The sequence below is a fragment of the Physella acuta genome, unplaced genomic scaffold (assembly GCF_028476545.2).
Source record: "Physella acuta isolate Inbredline_101_S28 unplaced genomic scaffold, ASM2847654v3 ptg000822l, whole genome shotgun sequence".
NCBI lineage: Eukaryota > Metazoa > Mollusca > Gastropoda > Physidae > Physella > Physella acuta.
The window spans coordinates 192,685-206,174 of NW_026732340.1; the positions used below are offsets into that span (position 1 = coordinate 192,685).

At 32.8% G+C, this 13,490-nt stretch overlaps 2 protein-coding genes across 2 annotated transcripts; both read right to left on the reverse strand.

Moving 5' to 3' along the window:
* Positions 1–2,110: 2,110 nt before the first annotated feature.
* On the reverse strand, positions 2,111–4,983 carry LOC131951697 (kelch-like protein 22). Its single transcript, XM_059314056.1, has 2 exons — positions 4,382–4,983; positions 2,111–2,191 (listed from the first exon to the last, which is right to left on the reverse strand). Exons 1-2 carry the CDS (start codon positions 4,957–4,959, stop codon positions 2,176–2,178), a joined length of 594 nt encoding a protein of 197 aa, XP_059170039.1. The 5' UTR covers positions 4,960–4,983; the 3' UTR covers positions 2,111–2,175.
* Positions 4,984–9,890: 4,907 nt separating this feature from the next.
* LOC131951706 (kelch-like protein 41) lies at positions 9,891–11,671 on the reverse strand. Its single transcript, XM_059314064.1, has 2 exons — positions 11,087–11,671; positions 9,891–10,988 (listed from the first exon to the last, which is right to left on the reverse strand). The coding sequence occupies exons 1-2, from the start codon at positions 11,669–11,671 to the stop codon at positions 9,891–9,893; spliced, it is 1,683 nt and encodes a 560-aa protein (XP_059170047.1).
* Between the last annotated feature and the right edge of the window lie 1,819 nt (positions 11,672–13,490).

The following is a 13,490-nucleotide window of genomic DNA, read 5'->3' on the forward strand; positions in this document are numbered from 1 at the left end:
GCAATATTGTTCTAAATTATGGCAGGAATCGATTGGTAAATGTTTCAAGTCGCTAAGTGGTCTGGTTGCCGAGATATGGGCCAAAAACTGCATTTTTCCGAGTTTTTTTTCCGGGAAATCCATGAAAAAAAACCGGAATTTTTATGGCCTATGTTTATCCTCATAACTTGCTTAACATATTTGCTTTTGGAACTAGTCCTCGATATTGCTTCGTTGAGGAGGAGATACGACTTAAAGCTGCGGACACACATCCATCCATCCACTCCCAGAAAAGACGAGTTAATAAACGCAATTCTCCAGAATAAAAATTGCGCTAAAAATTGTAATTTTTTCAAATCTCGAAGTTTTACACCTGTCGGAGTCGGAAAAACATAATTTTGCAATCTTATCCGTATGTCTGTGTGTGTGTGTTTGGATCTGTAAACAGGATAACTTACAGCTTGGTTTATGAAATTATATATATAAGTATTTTATCAAAATCGTAGATAAGTATCAACGTTTGAGCGATTTCCGATAACCGGAAGTGGTACTTTTTCTACTTTGAATTTTTCAAAAGCATATAACTTGAGTACTAATTCAGATAGATAAATGAAATTTCACATGTAAGTAAAAGATCTAATTCTCTACATTCTGTCAAATTGTGAGTAATTTCCGTTGACCGGAAGTACTAATTTACGCTATTTCCGATTTTTCAAAAAACGCATGTAAATTTATAAAGTACTAATAATATTGCGCACTATTATACACATCTTTATTTGGCGTTCGCTTGGTGCGCAATTGTTTTTTAATGAGATTCTATTCTATTTTTAAAAGTTTAAGTATTTAAAATGGATTAAAAATCATAACTATATCCCCAGTTACCATTCCCTGTTGTTTTATATAAGAATATTCGAAAAAGTTTAGGGGAGATCACTACCGGTTTATTTATTTGGCTGTCAATTATTTGTAGGACCTAACTCGAGTTTTAACATTTTTCTATGACGGATTCTAAAACATTGTTTAATGAAGTGACCGTCTTAACCATTTTACAGAGCATGAAATGTTTTTTTAATAAGTGTTAATACATTTATTTTAAAATATTACATTGATTACTGATTTGATTGTATGCAATGTTGGACCAATAAATTGATTGCTGGTTAATAAATAATGTCTTAACATAACCGCATGTTCAGCTAGAAGGTGAATGTCAGCAAATATGAAATAAAATACTTTTAACTGTTTTTAGTTTTGTTTTTAACGTCAAAAAAGTAGTTTTTCAGTAATCAAAAATACAGAAAAGTCGTCCAACGTATTATTGATTATATGTATTATTAACGATTAATTTATTATATTAGAGTTTAGTATATTATTAGATTAAAAATGCGATTACTTTAATATTATCTAGAATGTATGAACAAACTCTATGAAAAAGGTAAAAAAAAACTAAATTTTGATGTAACAGTTATTTCATTAAAGTATTTTTGTTGGTCTATCAGCATGAGCAATTACTTGTATATTGACAAAAACGTGTGCTATTTATAATTTAAAATTAATAGAATTATCCAAAGAGACATCTATTTCCAATAGCTTTATAATCATTTATGAATATGTATTTCACACCAGATATACAGAATTTCAAGTAACAATAAGAATAAACGATAAATGCTGGTCATTGCTAGAAACGTAACGTTTTAAGGGATGAAGAGATAATTTTTTATTTTCTCTTCTCTAAGGGTCTCGTTCTTGTTTAGCCTTTTAGTAAATAAGAAATTTTATATATTTACCTATTTAAGAAATCGATAATTGAGATTTTAAAACTAATATTAAACACCTCTAGTCGAAAACCTTATAAAATGATTAAAATTCATAGTCCTATATTTTCCATTAAAAATATTCTGTTTACTCCATAATTATTTTCCAATTATATAATTACCCTAAATTACGGTTTAAAAAAGTTTAATTCTTAAAGACATTGTGCTCTTCTTCTTTATTGTTCTTAATAGCATCGTTGGACAGGATTTCCTCCAAAGAAATTAAAAATTACGTTACAACTTGTTCTGCGTCATATAGGAAGTTGCCTTCAGCCTGCTTTTCTTTTGAATTTGCTTACATAGAAAATTTCAATGCAGCAGCTGTTTGATATTAGAGTTATCTCTCCTAGAAGAGTTGCTGTCCCCAGTTCTCGAGCCTCATCCATTAAATCGCATTTTCTCTGATTATAAAATACATTTTACATTTTGAGAAAATCAATATCTCACAATCCTATTTAAATATAATAAAAGAACTAAATGTAAATTTCAAACAAGCGTTTATTAACTATCTCAGTTCATGTATTGAATAAATATGTTAAGCATTACAAGTTGTAAATCAATAAAAATGTGAGGAAATCTATATTCTCCAAACGTAATGTAGCATTGAATTATAAATTTTAAAAAAAGAAAAATTAAAGTAACTTTAGACACAATCATCGTATCTTGTCGATGAATTTTGTGTTTTTTTTGTTTCATAATAAATATATGATTACCACTTTGTAGTAGATTCAACAATAAATAATGCCAGTATGTTTCAAGTATATTCATGCCTTTATATATGGCTACCGCCATTTTGTAAATGCGCAACCTATAGTATTAATTAATCTAATTGTGTTACCCACGTGTAAAAATTCGTTTCTCAGTTAAAGCAAACTGACATGGAGAAAATCTAGCTTTAGATAACTAAATCAGGTTATGACATTTTGGAAACAACAGACCTTATATTTCAATGTAGCTATCTACTGTAATTTAAACATACCTTATTTAAATAAATAAACATAAAGTTTAGTACTTTAAGGTAAATGTCATTTTCGACGTGACTTATAATTTGTAAACTTGCATCATGGACATTATGGGTGCTTTTATGTCGCAACATGTAAACCATGAATGAAAATACCAATGATATATTTAATGATTATATAATTATTTTTTGAAAATGTAATTTTGATTTTGAAAAAAAGGCATTTAATGAGGAAATGTAATGATGATCTCTACATCATCCATGTGAAAACTGAATTATATGTGATGAGATACAATATTGTGGATATGCAGATCAGTATGTTACATATAAATTAAAAAGAAGCTAATGAATTTTCAGCATTGTAATTGGAATCATATTAGAGCATTGGTTATTATTTCTCCAGTAATGAACGCTTTGAATGTGTTCTGGGACCGTACACTCTCTAAAGTCTCCTGCTTGCTCGTGTTTCAGGAAATTTCCCAAAACGTGAAGTTTACCAATATAGGTATAAGCGCCGTATAACTTCTTTTGTAAACTCCAAAGTTTGAAAACAAAGTTGAGCTTAATGTTGAGACTGCAATGTTCATTAAAAATACACCACAAACTGCCATTGCTTTGTATAACATAGCTGTGTTTGTCATTCTTAAAACTTATTATGTGTTCTGCCGATCCATCTAAATTGTCTAATTTGGTCCAAATTTTGGACGAAATATCCAATTTACGGACAGCTGTCACAAAATTCCCGTTTTGAGTTTCAGAACAAAATATTAAAAAATATTTTTCATAAATCATTGCGTGTTTTGCTTCAACATTTTCTGGAAAATCTGTAAACTTTTCTACAATTGGAATTTTTTTCTTTGGGTTTACCCTATGAATAACTTTATCGTCTTTGTTAAAGATGTAAATATATTGTTCATATGAGAGCAACAGCAAATTCTGGCAGGGCATTTTTACAACTTCCACCCATCTTTTATCACAGAAGACAAAAAGTTTACACGGTTCGTTTGGTTGGTTTTGTTGTTTCCCTGCAGCGTAGAGTTCACTATCAAAAGAGACGAGCTGAATGTTTTCTTGTAAATATTCACATTTTGAAATATTAAACCATTTGTGCTCGAATATATTTAATACTCTAAAGGAACCACAATGCTCTTCAAACACTGCAGAGTTTATGTATTCACTGCATGCTCTGTGTACGGCAGCTTCTGGCCACTGACCGTGTCTAAAGTTTTGGACATAATGACTTGCATTAAACATGATATCTTTTAAGACATTGTTTTCATATATCATTTCCATTTTATAGACACGAGCTAAAACAGCCGGGCTCACAAGACATGTCCTCACTAGCTTTACAAGTTCTGGAAGGTGTTGCTTTCTTTCTAAATGATAATCATTTTTTTCAAGAATGTTTTCACAAATTGTATCTTTGTTATCATTTGTTTCTGCTGTAATCGGGTTTATGTCTTTGAAAGAGTCGTGTTTCAGTTCGTCAAGAACTTCAGTAATCTCGCCTTGTTTTTTCGCAACCACTGCCGTTTCTGTTACCCTATTGTTTCGGTTCGGCTCAGAGTTACAATGTGCAGACAGGCAATCGTACATGTAGAGTTCATGATAAGGAACTTGTTTGACCCACCTTATAACTGATTCAAGCACAACATCTTCACAGACGACGTTAAGTTCTGGACTTTTGATCAAACCCCTGACTTCATTGAAAGACAGCTGTAGAAATGTCGCTGAAAGACATACTGGATCAAAGTTTTTTAACAAGAATAAGTGAAGCTGTTGAATAACCTTTTCTGAATCAAACATTTTTGCATTACTATAAATATTTTCCCAAGTGTCTAGTTTGATTGCCTCAATAGCAAAGTTCTCACACAAATCAATCATGAATGTTATCTGTAAGCGATTTACTGCTCGCCAAACTTCAAAAAGATTTTCTAAAGTTAAAATATTTTCACCTGTGTATATTGTTTTTAAAACTAATTGAAACCCCTCATAAGAAACATCGTGTAGAACAACACAGTTCTCTGTGACTTCCCTCATACCAGAACGAAAAAGTCCTTTAAAAAATTCAGAACACGCCGCTAGGATGAGACGATGACACTGAACTGTTTCGTTTGCGATCTTGACGGCAAAGTCAAACAACATTTTGTCAGTCCACACATCCTGCAGACACTTGACGATTTGAGTACAGACTTCTGGGGTTGTCATGATGTAAGCAAACTTGTAACAGATTTTAAAATACCTACCAGAGTAAAAAAAAATCAAAACCATAAAAACTTTTTTGTATAAACATAAACACATACGTGCACACACATACACACGCATGTATAATATATATATATATATATATATATATATATATATATATATATATATTGATTATGTAATCTTATTCACAGTTATCTTTATCAGAATCACCTGCCCCTTTTACAGTTCTAGTTAAACTGAATGATGAAAGTTGTGAGGGTCTGAGCTATTCATAGTTTGCATCGATTGAATTATATTCACCAAAGACCATTCACAAATATTTTGTTTTTATACATACCATATGCTATATGGCTTTATAAACCCAGTTTTGGTTCAATATTTCGTTACATTTCCAAATAATGCTTGTCTCAAAGATTATTAGACGTTGAAAGTGATCGCTCTACATGCTCCATGCTATGATATGCCTCTAAGTTATCCAAGTTATAAACTCATACGCTTCTACTTACCTTATGTAAATATTTATAGACCTATCTGTAGTTGGTAAGGACTTGAAAGTATACACGGCTTTCAAAATAATAGTGAATAAAACCAATACAGATTTAACGTAACCTTTTTGCTTACAACTTCGTACTAAATGGTGAAATTTTGCTCTATTTCGAAATAATAATTATAGTATACAGCAACTATTTATTTTATAATACGTATTTTCTCAGCTCTATTCGGAGTCCTTTCTAATAGATCTACACTTTCACAAAATTCGCATGCACCTAATGAAAATACTTAAAATTTAAAAGGTTCTAATATACTGCATGATCGGAAGTAAACGTGTAAAATAAACGCACTTCAATGGTGCAAAAGTTGTTGTGGCCCTATTTCAATTTTTTTTCAAGTGCGCAATTACAGTGCGCTATTACATTCTTCCGACTCCGGTCATACCCGAAGCATATACTCCAGTCAGCACTACACCGCGTAAGGCCATACCCGGAGCATATACTACAGTCAGCACTACACCGCATAAGGCCATACCCGGAGCATATACTCCAGTCAGCACTACACCGCATAAGGCCATACCCGGAGCATATACTCCAGTCATAAATTCACCGCATAAGAACTGTTGACCACCTCTCCTTTCTAAAATTTCTAAAACAAAAGTCATTTAAAACTTAACACGTCTTACCCTACCATCCTCATTCAGTTTAGGCTGAAAAACTTTATTATAAAAAATTACTCTATCCTTAAGTCAGACCTCCACTTAGGCCATTTATTTTAACAGAATGCTTTGGTTGTTTTTAGAAGGGAATGCAATTTTAGAGACGTTTTAGTCCGGAGCCACCTGCCACCCAAAATCACCACCATGCTTGGCCCCACTCCTTGTTCCTGCAAATGCAATAACAGATTTCACCCTTCAGACTGAAGCATTCCAACTGCCTCAGAATTAAAAAATCAATTAAACTGTGAGTCTCGTCACGTAGTTTATGTCATCCAGTATGGCGATATAACATCTTATATATTGGACAAACGGGGAAACGATTGTCTGTCAGGGTCAAACAATACATACGATCAATAAACACAGAAGTTAGTCTTCCTGTGGCCAAACACTTTAATATGAGTGGGCTTGACAAAAAGACCGAGTTGTGTGTAACCGCTGGTCGGTTTTGACATAATTTAAAAAAAAACAGACTGAACACGGAAACGCGACTCATACTTAGATTTGTGACACGGGCACCGGATGGTTTAAGAACAAGTATCTTTCACTTAACCCCATCCACATCCCAACATCACGCCTCCAACCCCTATACGGCAACCAAGCGTTCTTTTTCAAGGGTCTTTTTTTTTTGGATATCGTGGCATTTAGACAAGTCGTGTTTTCACTTTCGAGCTAAGTCCAAAAATGTGTTACTGTGTGTGTTTTTTGTCCTATCTGTAACCGCACTGTTGTGTGCTGACAAAGACCTTGGGTCGAAACGTCCATAGTATTTGTAATTGTCTTTAACTTCTGAGATTACTAACGCTTACTGTTTTATTACTAAATTCTTTAACCTCACTGCAGCTACCATTTGTATTTATCTTAATGAAAATCAAGGCATTAAAGTAAAAACAACATTACGTAATCTGAATCTACAAATCTCCACCCTTCATGGTAACTGTACTCTGGCAAATCGAACAATCCCCACAGTACATTAAATAACCTATCCTAAAAATTGTTTATCCAAACTATTATGAGATAAACAACCAATGCTGATATTTTTCATTGCACCTGTCAGATGGAAAATAGACGCAATAACAACGTAGATCTAGATAGAATTATCTAGATCTAGATTCTACGACTCGTTTGCTTAAGTTTTTGCGTAACTCTAATCATTAGACATATTCTAGCTAGATAGATCGATTATTGTAAAACTAAATGAAAAAGACAGTTGAAAATTTATATAAGTGTTGGAACGTAATAAAAACAGCAAACGGACGTATTGTTAAAGTTATGGCCGACAGAAAATTAGCTTTAGAACGCGTTAAACTTTTGAATGGGCCTATGATTCTGTATAATGGAAGCCGCCATCTTATTGTACTAAAAATCAGGGGCGTCACTATTCAGTCAACGTTAAGCCTTTGTTCTAAAACTTTAAAATTAACTATGAATAAATCAATAAATTAATTAACGTCTTTAAATAAATGTGTGATTAACAGTCTGTCTGAAAACAAAATTTTTTCTCTACCTACATACTATTTTACAGCTCACCACCTAGCGCCCATTTTCTAGAGTATTCGATCGGACAAAAAACAAAAAAATAAATAAATAAATATTCAAACATGTAAACAAACTTGAGTTTTAGTAATATATAGATGTATTGAAATTGTGCAAAAAGATTTTGAAAAATGTTTTATAACTTTCCGGAGCCTTAAAAACTTAGTTATGCAACCCTGTCAAACTGTCTGTCTGTATGTTTGTGTGTATGTAAACACTATAACTTAAGTACCGAAATTTTATATATAGTCATGTATTATATCAAATTTGTATAATTTCCATTCAGCTTTTGTGATGACGCGCTGTTGAAAGTGATGACGCGTGTGGAGTAGTTGGATAGGTCTGCCTACTAATTTAATCAAATTTTAATTAATTGACCAATTAAGTCAAATTTAATGTCATGGTGCATTGTCTTCATGTCTTTACCCACGTACCAATTATGAACAGTAACTGTCAGTTAGAAGTGCCTGCAATCTCGCTCGGTCGTTTGCATCTAGACAGACAGACGACTGGCGACAGAGGAAGTGAGTTAAATATAAGCTTGTAATAAAAGCTTGTTAAATGTGGGTTTTTTTACAAGCTTTTATTTAACTCACTTCCTCTGTCGTCAGTCTTCAGTGTTTGAAGTAAAGTCCTACTTAATCTAAGGAAAAATTGCATCTACTATTACTAATAAAATTATATCCTAATTAAATTGCTAATTATGGGTCGTCTATAAATGACGTCACATTAGAAGGGGGGAGAGGGGTTCGTAATTTTGTGACGGTGTGTGATGTAGGGGACGGAGGGACGTGAGATGGTGTGGCGTCACACTTTTTAATTATAAAAGAGCAATTATAGAAAACGAGTTTTAGCCGTTATTTTGCGTTTTAGAAAACAGATTTAATAAATTGTAATAGAATTTGATTAAAATACTCTATTTGGAGTTTTTAGAAAAATATCGTTTTTTAAGAAAAATTCAACTGCGATTTTGAGGGCGGTTGTCCGCTTAGGTGTGACGTCATTTTATGGGGGAGGAGTCTGGCTTTTTTGTGACTATGTGTGACGGAGCATACTAGTCTTAAAATAGTGAGACTGTTACAATAAAATTATGCATTTTTTAAAACTTGAATCGAACTGATAACGTCCACCTTTAGTAATTTTGTTAATCTTGGCTCACCCTGTACCTTATGTTCATTTTATTACTAGACTCAATGGACGTTTCTGCTTTAAATAAACAATTCAATTAGTACAAAAAAATTATCCTTAACACAAGAATAAGAAGTTGAGTGCAATTGATGTTTCCCAAAAGAAAACATTGAAAGATTATAAAGAAATTAACACACTTTTGAAACAAATTGTGCTATCATCCATTGCCTGTAACTTATATCACAACGTAGGGGTTATGTATAGCTTAAAAGTTTAAGCATCTTTTTTTTCGAAAAAAAACACGCGAAACATTCCCAGAATGCTTAGTAATCTCATGCAGCAAATTTCAAGAATGTTTTACATTTGCGTTTTTGACAAACTTAACTTCCACTGCTATATCCCGATTTAACTGTCTTGATTTTCATGTAATTATTTGTTAGATAAGAGATAGTTTTGGGGCGATCAGTACAGATTAATTATATATTTGTTTTAAAACATTTCCTAAACATTTTACATCAATCCGAATAAAATAAGCAACACGAGTATACAAAATATGTTTAATAGTACAATTTTGATGAACACCTATATTCTTATCAGTGTTCTAATTGATTTTATTGAAGTCAAAATCAACTTATTTTACTTATAAATGTATGTTAATAGAAAAACTTTAAATATTATTATATGCAACTTTACATCAATTACTCACTTAGATACCATTGCTTGTCCTTAATTTTTGGTTTCCTGCATTGCAAGTCTATTTTGAAGTAAATAGTTACTTCGTTATGGTATCCGTTGAGACTTTTTAACATGAGCACTATATGTATACATTTCATATAAAAGGTGTAAAACTGTATGCACGGTGATATTATTTAACAAGATGGTTTCCTATTGAGCCTGTGCCGTATTATTAAAACTGCATGCGTTATTAAGCTACGGGTTTGTAATAGTTGAACAATATTACTGAATTGTGATGCACGTGTAAAACATTATAAATCATTGTTCTAGACATCCCATTTATATAAAAATTCTATAAGACTAGATTTGGGCAGAACAACAGGAATCAGTTTTGAACAGGGAGATGATATTTATAATAACTAACTGAATGAAAAACATTGTCAACTTTATGAACAAATGTGTCTTTCAGCCAGTGTTCTAGATATTTGTAAAAGATGACTAATTTTTCTCTGTAAAAGATAGCTCCATACAGAACGTTGTCAAAATTCCACAGTTTTGCGACACGAGTGAATCTGATGTTTTCACTGGTTTCTTTCAAAGTCCACAAGTTTCCGTTTGTTTGTAGCACAAAGTGGTTTTCGTCGTTACGAAAACTGATGATTTCTTTAGCTGGTCCATCAAGGTTGTCCAGTCTTGTCCAGCTCTTGGCCTGAATGTCTAGCATATGAATTTCTGTTTCGTCGAAACCATTAAAGAATAGAAGATACATTTGGTAGCTCATGACATTCATTGCAAAACATGCAGCTGGTAGATCTGTGAAACTAATCATGTTAGTAGGGTTACATTTCGGGTTTATTCGATATATTACTTTTTCAAATACACTTGTAGCGTATATGTATTGTCCATTGCTTGCTAGTAATATACTTGTTCCTGGGATCTCTACTACATGTGTCCATGATTTATCCCTGTAAACAAACATGTTTCTTGTAATCTGATTTACAAATTTTCCACCAGTGGCGTAGAGCTCCTTGTCAAAAGAAACTAGCTGGATATTGCGACATAATCGGGGACATGACGTTAGAGTGTACCTTTTTTCATCAAGCGGATCGATTAACATGAATTTCCCTTTACCGTTCATACTAGTGACGCAAAAGTTGCCATACTCGTGAAACGGTCTGAAGATACCAGCTGTAGGCCACTGTCCGTGATGAAAAGAAGTCTGATTTACAATAGCCGAGGCGATGATCTGTCGAGCTTTACCGTTTCGCTTAATAAGACGATGCTCTAAAACATTCATAAGTAACTCTGGGCTTATTATACACGTTCGTACTTGACTCAGTAGGATGTCAAGTTTATCAAATCTATCACGACTAACATTTTCTGAAGAAGTGGTTTTTGAGCTACAACACAAACTATCCGATTGTACTGAAACCTCCCTCTCTGATCGATTTGATTCTTTATCATTGTGAGTTACATCTATTGGCTTGTTTTCACAATTAATAGATTCATGCTAACATTATGTAAACTATTAACTGGCTCTAATGTTTTGAACTTTTTATTGTTGCAGTTGCAGTTGCTTACCGTTTCAGAAACTGTAACAACATGTTTGTATTCAGTGCTGAAATGAAGGGCATGACTGCTAACTATAAAACACATTTCATCAAACGATAATTCTAAAGACAGTGTATCTGTATAAATAGCTTCAATGTTCTGGATCATGAACGTTTTAACTGACGACAGCACTAATTTAGAAGTAAAGAGGTTGGCAGTGGAAAAGATTTCACTGAAATTCTTCAGTTTTATGTTTTTAGTAGCGAATGTTTCACATAATTCTACAAGAAATCCAATTTGCAGCATGTCCACAGAGTGCCAGATTTCTATGAAGTTGTCAAGACTCAACATGTCTTCTCGGGTGTATATAATTTTCAAGATTAACTGAAAAATGAAGGCTGATATATCTTGTAGAACTACACGTCCCTCGTTGGCTTCTTTCATTCCAGATCTCAGCAGACCAAGAAAAAATGGCGAACACGCTCCGAGAATGACGCGATAACATTTAAAGGAAACGTCATTGATTTGAACTGTAAAGTCAAAAAGCTCTTCATCTGCCCATAATTTATCAAGACATTTACACAATTTATCAGAGATTGTCATTCTTAGAGCCATACCTAAGTTTTTCTTGTTATTTATACTTTGAAAACTAAAGTTAATTCGTTGATTTATACATTTTCAAATCTGTTAATCTTAGCATCATTGGATATTTGTAAAACAAATATTAGGCGCTTACGAAAACTCATAAGTTTAATATTTAAAACAAAGTATAAAATATGATATAATATAATACGCCAAATGCAAAAAGCGAAATATGAAATACGACATTAGAAATATATTAACAGACTTAATTTTTTCCATATTGCTGTTTTGGTGGTCATACAAGATATAACTTTTAAAATGACATATTATTTGCTGTGTATAGCCATGCTATTGCCGAGTTAATGTTTAATTTTAAAATTTTGCTTAATTAAAAAAACAAACAAGTAATTAAAAAAGTCTAGTGACAATTTTAGCGCAATTTCCTTATGTTATCTAAAAATAGCTCTGTCGTAGCGTAAATCAAGAGCAGGGTTAGTAAAACCATTGGTTAGTTATTAAAACGTTTTTTATTTTTAAAAAATCAGTATTTTACATGTTTTATTTACAGTAGAGTAACATGACTAAAAACCATTGCGCGCCTAGCTACCGAACGTGATGTCGCAGCCATTGACGTGATGGCGCAGCTATTGAACGTGATGACGCGTGTGGTGTGGTTTGATAAAATGCCTACTAATTCGGTCCAAATTTTAATTAATTAAAAAAACTTTTTGTGACCGAGCGAAAGGATATTTTTGAAAACTTTCTTCGGCAATATTGTTCTAAATTATGGCAGAAATCGATTGGTACATGTTTCAAGTCGCTAAGTGGTCTGGTTGCCGAGATATGGGCCAAAAACTGCATTTTTTTTTTAGTTTTTTTTGCTTTTCCGGGAAATCCATGAAAGAAACCCGGAATTTTTATGGCCTATGTTCATCCTGGTAACTTGCTTAACATAATTGCTTTTGGAACTAGTCATCGATATTGCTTCGTTGAGGAGGAGATACGACTTAAAGCCCGGACACACATTCCCAGAAAAGACGAGTTAATAAACGCAATTCTCCAGAATGGAAATTGCGCTAAAAACAATGAGTTTCAAATGTAACACCATTTTGTAGATTATAGGAATCATTTTTCTATATTTCAGTTTTTTTAAATGCATAGTATGTAGCTGGGATTATCCAACGTTAAAAGAACTTAAAAATTCGTGTCTAATAAGGGCACTATTTGATAATGTAAGAATTCATGGTTAAGCAAGTTCAACGATATGGTCAGGATTAGGATCAGATTATGTATCCATTTTAGCGTTAATGCAAAGTATATTGCTTATATAGTTCATAAGCCTTAATACCACTTAAACACATTTAAAATTTATCCTTTATACTTGGTGGTCTGTATGGCAGATGAAGTAGAGTTTAACTGTTTCTTTGACCTCGGCTTATAAGGCAATACTATAGTAGAACTCTGTCAGGCTGCCTTACTTTTTCTATCGTAATTCAGGTAGGCATCAGAGTTGGTTGTAATCTGGGACGTTCTATGAACTCGAGCCCGAAAATAGAGCCCTAAGCTTTGGCATTAGCAACCGTACGCTGTACCATTAAACAACTCGTGAGGACTTTTAATCATTAATGGAAACCCTAAACCTAAACTAAATGACGTATAAGTCTAAACTTAAGACTTAAGTTTAATTAATTGTATTGGTCATTTTACCCGAGGCTACAGTACTTTGTATTAATCTTCGCTGTTAATCTTAGTTATCATAAACCTTACTCATAAATGATAGATTCTATATTCTAGACGATAATTTGGTGTCTTTAAGAAGTTGTTAGGCCAGAAGTTTTAAAAAGTGATTTTA